The sequence below is a fragment of the Euleptes europaea genome, chromosome 8, assembly GCF_029931775.1.
Source record: "Euleptes europaea isolate rEulEur1 chromosome 8, rEulEur1.hap1, whole genome shotgun sequence".
Taxonomy (NCBI): Eukaryota; Metazoa; Chordata; class Lepidosauria; order Squamata; family Sphaerodactylidae; genus Euleptes; species Euleptes europaea.
In genome coordinates, this window is record NC_079319.1 from 81861529 (window position 1) to 81869015 (window position 7487).

Sequence of the window (7487 nt, forward strand, 5' to 3'; positions counted from 1 at the left end):
AGCGACGTTCCTTTTAATTAACCCTGGGTCAGCAAGAGAATCCAAGCTGAAATAAAATCAGTGTTTAGCAATGCAATCCTATTCAGGCCTGCCCCCCTCTAAGCCACTGAAACCAGTGGACTTAGATTGGAGTAACTTTGCTTACGATCTCATTCCTCTCTCAGTCAAGGTAAGAATACCTAGTTTGGGGGCTCTACTCTACGATTCTGCCATTTGTTTTACTTCTTATGGAGAAACAACTCTTCCAAAGAAAAGTATACTTTCTGTTGGGTTATGACGGATGTAAAACAGAAAGGGATGGTCAGCAATGAAATCCTCTTCCATAGGCAAACTACACATCACCATCATTTCAGCAGTTGCTGCTGCCGCTTCAGTACCCTCTTCATTCACTTCGATACATGACTTGTGAACAATTTTTGACACATGGAGGTCCCGGGATCCTGACATTCCAGACAAATTGGCCTTGCCGCTATCAAAGACATCCACCAGTCCCAATGCGCATAAAATGGACTTAAGATCATATGTTTCTTCCAGATTAAATTTAGGGAAATGTATATTAACGTCATTGAAGGAAGACATCTTTCCTGGCTGTGTCCACTCTTGGAGCGTTGCTAAGGTGAGCTGCTTCTCCAGCTACAATGATGGAAAGAAACAGAACACCCATAAATCATTCAGAAGTATTGCCATGACACAAACATTTACATTTAATTAGCAATATACAAGTACTTTGGGCAGAAACTGGAAATTGCTGATGCACCTGAGGAATTGTGGAGAAGAGCTTGGTGTCATACTTTCGTTCTGTGTGGATGGGTTACTATCACAGAGGCTATAGCTCAGTGGTAGAGCACATTCCTTCAGGCATGACACTTCAGCTTCAGTCTCCAGTGAACAGGGGTTTGGGGTAGCAGAATTGGGAGAGTCCTCCTCTCTGTCTGAGTCATTGGCAAGCCCCTAGCCATCCGAGGACACAGTACGGGGCCAGATGAAACAATGATCTCACCCCTTGAAGAGTGCCCTTGTTCCTGCCTGCTACATTTCTGAATTTACCGGCTGCTTCTCTGTATCTGCATTTATTTTTATATCTCTGGTATATCCGTGTTTCAGCAGAATATTTTACATTAATAAAGAGAAAAAAGGCATCACCTGTTCCAGGCCAGTGGAGTTATCTTCAATGTCATCAGGCAGCAGGATGATCATACTAAGTTGTTTTCCCTTGTAAGGCAGTTCCAGGACACGGCATTTGCATTCAGGGATGTACCGAAAAGGAAGCTTCTTTTTCAGGTACATCATCTTCACGGTCTTCTTTTCCTTCTGGAGGTAGAAATGAAAAAATGAAAAAAAAAAAACTGTATGTACACTATTGGCTGAACATGGACAAATGCACACACACACACATGAAATGATATTGGCTAAAATATGTTAAAACAAGTTACGTTTTATAGCTTAAAATAGCCATTAACTCTTCCTTTAATGGCAGAACCACTTAAGTTGGAGGGAGGAAGTTCCTCCACCCTAAGCTCAGGTACTGCCCAGTAGTTCTAGCTAGCCATTTGCAAATCTTGGGGAGGATTCAAAATTTGGGGGGGGGGGGAGAAATGTGGGCATTTGGAAATTTAACCAGTTCCTTCTTCCCACTTGCAATGGCCTTCTGACTGCAACCAAAGAAGAATTATTTTATACTGCTCGCACCACCCTGAGGATAAAATCCCAAATCCAGGCCCTTTAAAAAGCAGCACAAAGCAAACAGGAACCAACCATCACATCTATTGCCACTAGACAAAGGATCTCATTGCTTCAGGAGAACAGCTGGATTAGAGTCCAGTAGCATTTTGGAGGACATTGATTCATAGAGTCGCCTTGAATCGGAAGCGACTTGACAGCACTGAACACAACACACAGCACCTTAGAGGACAACAAGACGAAGGAAGCTTTGACTCCTGAAAGCTCATATACCAAAAATCTAAGGTGCTACTGGACTCAAATCTACCTATGCTTAATATCTGCCTATCATACACATATGTAATCCTTGTAAAAATATTTATTATTAAAAAGCATGTTGCATGTTTTCACCTACATTGTTGTCCCTAGCCTGGAAACACTGTCCTCTAGAGAGAGGTGCTTCCTACAAAGGAGGCAGGGTGAATGGCTGCCTGGGAACGGGGCAGGAAGAGCAGGGGGTAAACTCCAAGAGGGGGAAAGAGCCAGAGAAGAAGCTGAGGGGCTTTTCCTCCTGATGGTGTGGATAATTTCTAAAGAAGTTGTTCCTGGGAAAACAGACTGGAGTTAGAGAAAGGCAGTTGGCAGAGGAGTGGTTGTCTTCTGAAGGGAACTGTCAATTCTAAGAGTGTGCGCCTTCGTGGAGACTGCGGGGAAAAAGTCTTCTCAGTGAATGTGAGTAAAAGTGGCTAGAAGACTTTCTTCTCTTTTTTGGCCCTAAGTTTGGGACTGCCGTTATCATTTTTATTCGTACTGTTCCTTAAAGCTCCTAATCCAACCCATCTCTCAATAAACGTATTTAAATGTCTTCAGGTTTTGAATGGGGCAAACACAATCCTGTGACCACTAACCTGGCCCTTTTAAGCCTAAAAGGGTCGCACACAGTTTTCTTGTCTGGAGTGCTGTTTTCAAGTCCTAATTTTTTACTCGCAGCCTGGGGGTGGGCGAGTTGATGATTAATGTTATATCCTTGGTGGACAGTAGTGAATTAAAGGTTAAGAAACACTGATTCAGAGCATATGAGTACTTTATAGTATATGCAAAGCTGTTCTTTATTATCTAATAGGAGATTAGTGAGTCGTTAATGTAATTATGATTTAACCTTTTCACCTATTCTCTTGCATGCAGTAAAGTGGACTAACAGAAATCTAGTGCAGCACACTATTTTTATCAACCAAAATATTAGTTTGGTTCATTAAAAATGTAAGCAGATTGAAAATGGGAGGAGGGGTACTTATTTTAGAGAACAGCATAAAATAGTAAAACGTGGCCTCAATCCAGCCAAGAGGATCTGTGTGTAAAAGGAGGCTTTCTGTTCACATATTGCTTTCTACGTCAGGAACTGCCAGCAGAAAACCAACAAAGGATCAGTCTGCACTATATTGCTCTTGACAACTAGTCACACCAGAAATACCTTTCTCTAGTGTGGACGGAGCATCATTGGGGCTCATGTGGTATATACCCTTGCTCAAAAAAATATCACAAACTTACCCATTACGCCACCTCAAAATGCAGCTGGTACAAATGGTGGATACAGATAAGGTGTAACTCAAAACTGCGATTACCTTACTGAGTCTGAAAGGCTTCTGCTCTGTATCCTCCTCTTGAAATTGCTCTGCCCAGCTGCCTTTAAAGTAGATCGCATTCACCAGAACGAGTCTGGTCATTTCGTTAACTGAACCTTCAGGTAACAAGTCAAGGATTTTACCTTGAATGAAAAGTTTGAAGAAATCATAAAGTATTTTTTCTGTAAAACACTGAAGGGATGTAGAACATGCATTTGTTTGAGCATTTATTATTGACCTTTCCTGCAAAGGAAACCCCAACGCAGCTTACAACAAAATCAATGATAAAACAAGTAATACAAAAATAGTACCTAAGACTGCGTGTGGGCTGGTTGTTAATGAAATACAGAGCTGGCTATCATCACGGAACAATACCAGAGCTTGCTGTGTTCAGTCAAAACACACCTTTCCTTGCCACGGTTGAGTTTCATGAAGCTTGCTGTGCTAAGTGCTGCTACATCCCATTATGTCACTAGGAAACCTTGTCCCCTTTCCCCAGAACTGTTCTGCACTTTTGAAAAAACAGTTTTGTTTGTAAAAGTATGAAAAAAAATTAACTAAACAATACCCACACAAATGTTCATGCAGGGCTCTCTCTCACTCACACACTCACACACACAAAGCAGACAGCTTGCCTGGACATGGCCAAGGGCCAAAAATTGAAATACACAACTTTCATTTCAATTTGAATCTTGGGGGAAAGAATTATGCCACATGTACAGGGCTTGGTGAATTTGCTTTTAATCTAATGCAAGGGTGACAAACATAAGGCGTGCAGGCCGGATTTGGCCCCTTGAGAGCTCTTCATCCGGCCCATGAGCCAGCCGAGGCAGCCACCTACCCCACTTTCAATCTGGGCTGGCAAGGCGCGGCGCGGCCCTCATAACAATTGAGTTCAACACCCCTGATCTAATGGTTACATCACAGAAGTTATTTACATGATATACACAATATTTAATAATGTAATGTATTCTGTATTTATTATGGTTATCTGTCTTGTGCCCTGAGTTTTCAGGAGGCAGAAATATTTTATATAAATAACTTGTAAGTTTCTTGATAAGTATTCACATCCTCTAACGGGTGTTGCAATTTACACCCTACAAGGTCCCTGCTTTTTCCAACACATCCCTGATCGTACATAGAAGTAGCACCCATTCACCGATTCCACTGCTGGATCAGGAATGCTGCACACTGACTGGATCTGGCTGTATATCCCATACACTGTGTAGATGCAGATATCAACTCAGATCTAGCTTGCAAAGCCCACTGCCTCAGGCTGCATGCATGTTCTTGTGAAAAACCATACCTGGATTGGGGACACACCAGTCAATCTCCCTATCTGATTATTTTCCAGAATTTCTCATCAATTAATTTCTTGGGAACAGTAACATGATCTTTCCAATATGATCCCTATGATCTTTCCATCTTATTGGGATCCAAGTGGAATGAATAGGTATGGAACATAAACTTGAAGATTCCCTTGCTGGATCAGATCCATCTCAGTGTGCTTTTAACAATAGCTATCCAAATTCAGCTGTTTTATTTGACTATATTAGAATCAGTTATTTTTAACCAATCTACCATTAATCATCAGCAACACACCTGAATAAAATAACATTTGCACTGAAGAAAGAATGCCAGTTGGTTCAATCTCTTCTTGCAATGGAAACTAGAGAAATGGAACATTATCCTAACGAGGAACAGACTCACCCAGAGAAAGGCAAAATGTTAGGACATAATGCCTAAAAACCCTCTCACCTTCAGTTTGCTCTTCAACCCACTGGTTCATTTCCTTTCGGGCATCAGCAGCAGCATTTTGGAAATCCACTGGAGATAATTCAGCTCCATATAGTTTCTGTGTACTAGCCAAAAAGTTCTGGAGAAATCATGTAGGATAGCTTTCAATATACAGAGTAAGTGTCCTGTCACCCTCTCATCTATGAACTACAGACTAGACCCAATAGATACAACAGAAGTAATAAACAGCGAAACATCAGTAGAAAATCCAGCACCACCGACTCATTATGTAGGAAGTAACCCTCAGACTCTCTGTAAAGGCTATTTCTTCTCACATCACTAGGATCTGTGCGACCTCAAACCTTGAAGAATTGGTGGGCATTACTGTATGGGCAACATCTTACAAGACACATGCAGTGCTTGTTTTTTTGGTTTTTTTTTCTTTACTAAATGCAAGTGGATTTTTTTACATCCCTTTGCTCAAACAACAGAGGTTGGTTTTGGATCAGTCAACACCTTTCAGTTCCAAATGATTATTGGTTCTCACTACAAAGAACGGTGTCAGAAGCAGGTTTTAGGCCAATCAAAAGCAGCCCTAATGACCATGTAAGTTTTCAAAGCTCTTTTGTGTCCCGGAAATCAACTTACTTGCAAAAAGTTGTAGGTCTTCTCTCCGTACAGCCGATTAGCAACCTTCAATATATAGGTGGCATCACTCTGGTTAAACTTAGCATTGAGTGTTTGGAATCTTGAATGAAGGTCTTCAATACCGTCAAAATGAAATGTCTGCCAGGGCAAGGGGAATATTCTGCATCATTATCACAGAGGCCAATTAAATTCATCCCAATTGAGAAACCAAAGAGCTGCACAACAGTTACGGCATTTCCTACTCTCCAGATGGTGTGTACAGACATGTGACAGAAATGTTTTGCAGCTTTGGTCCACTACCTAAATAGTCGGCTTTCCTTTTTAAAAGGCAAGAGTCTAATCCTTTTCTTCACAGATACACCAAGGAGAAGACAGGGACTCCTGACAACTCCATGTGTCTTCTAAAAGGGCACACAACATTTTCTTTGTCTGGCTGTTAGGAATCAAGAACAGTATATTTTAAAAGTATATTGTTAGCACTACCAATTTTGGGGATGGAGTAAACTATATGCCCAAATTTGCAACATGTGCATGATACTTTAGTCAAGTGCTCAGTAAGGTGGTTTTTTCCTAGCTTTCTGCATTATGGGTAATGAGCTGAATCAGAGCTGATATGACTATGACACACATGGCATTTAAGTTTAGACTTTAATATGATTCAATGTTATTTTATTAAAATGCTTTACAGGACAATCCTAAGCAGGTCTCCTCAGTGGGGTTTACTCCAGTGTTCTTAGGACTGCATCGCAGTGTTCATAAACCAAATAACTAAAAGCTAGGCAATCTGTTCCACATTGATTTACAACCCTCCCCAGTTAAGGCTGCAGTACTACAACATTTGGGACTGAGGGCCTACTGTACAGTAAGAAGACTGGAGATTGGCTTGCACTGATAACTGAAGGCATGAACATAGAAATGGCCTGTGAGCATGACCCCAACACATACATTTCCGTTTCCTCCACCTGTTGGGGATACTCTCAAAAGCCAGCAGTCTGAACCTGCTAAATCTATTTTTATTTTTAAAAGGAGGATAAAAGAGGCCTTGCTTTATTATCTTGCATATTACCATTTTGATGCAATAATACGTAAGGCACTCCCACCAAAGCCAGGACCAGAATGGCAGCATTATGAAGACCTTCTGGCACATAGATAATTTCTGTACAAAGTCTAAGCCTCTTGAGGAAGGAGTTGCTTTATTGCCCTTGCCTGTTAACACCATGATGATAATACAAAAGGCAACTCCCATGAAAAGCCTGATTCATCAGTAAATCCAAAGAAAAGCTGCTCTTGTTGGTGTGACAGTTTAAGGCATCATCACAGGCTACAAAAGATTTAAGTGAAAGGAAAAAGTGGAAGCTACATAACAAAATAGCCAGATACCAACATGAGCAAAATTCAGGGGGGCGGGAGGGTTGCTAACCTTTGCAAGTTGTGTTGCTGTGTTTTCTCTGGCTCCTAAGAAGATCATGGCGATTGCAGTGGATATACTCATTGGGGAATAAAAGATGTTGCCTGTGGGGTTGGCGTCCCTGAACTTTTGGAAGAGATCGAGAGCAAAATGAGCATTTGCACTTGCTAGTTTCTCCATGTTGAAAATCGGAGAGCCTGAAACAAATGAAAACTTGGGTTAAGAGTAATCCCACGATTGCTGAGCAAGTAAAAGGGCCACCTGTGCTGCTGAGAAACCTGGAACTTGCTTTCGACAGAGCATGGGATACCTGTGTGCATGTTACATCTGCATGCAGTGAACACACGTAGGAGAACAGAGCACAATCACATTTGCTGGCTGGGTTCCAAGTGTATTCAGCACAACTTCCGCAA

General features: G+C 41.5%; 1 protein-coding gene across 1 annotated transcript; it reads right to left on the reverse strand.

The window, feature by feature from the left end:
* Positions 1 to 212: 212 nt before the first annotated feature.
* On the reverse strand, positions 213 to 7268 carry SERPINB1 (serpin family B member 1). Its single transcript, XM_056854091.1, has 6 exons — positions 7087 to 7268; positions 5667 to 5804; positions 5040 to 5157; positions 3282 to 3424; positions 1144 to 1311; positions 213 to 633 (listed from the first exon to the last, which is right to left on the reverse strand). Exons 1-6 carry the CDS (start codon positions 7252 to 7254, stop codon positions 226 to 228), a joined length of 1143 nt encoding a protein of 380 aa, XP_056710069.1. The 5' UTR covers positions 7255 to 7268; the 3' UTR covers positions 213 to 225.
* Between the last annotated feature and the right edge of the window lie 219 nt (positions 7269 to 7487).

Excerpts from the sequence above, each read along its gene's own strand:
- SERPINB1 (XM_056854091.1), bottom strand. The coding sequence starts at position 7,254 with ATGGAGAAACTAGCAAGTGCAAATGCTCATTTTGCTCTCGATCTCTTC. Across the intron at positions 3,425-5,039 it reads GGTTGAAGAGCAAACTGAAG|GTAAAATCCTTGACTTGTTA; the intron begins GTGAGAGGGTTT and ends TTTTCATTCAAG. Across the intron at positions 1,312-3,281 it reads AGCCTTTCAGACTCAGTAAG|AAGGAAAAGAAGACCGTGAA; the intron begins GTAATCGCAGTT and ends TTCTACCTCCAG.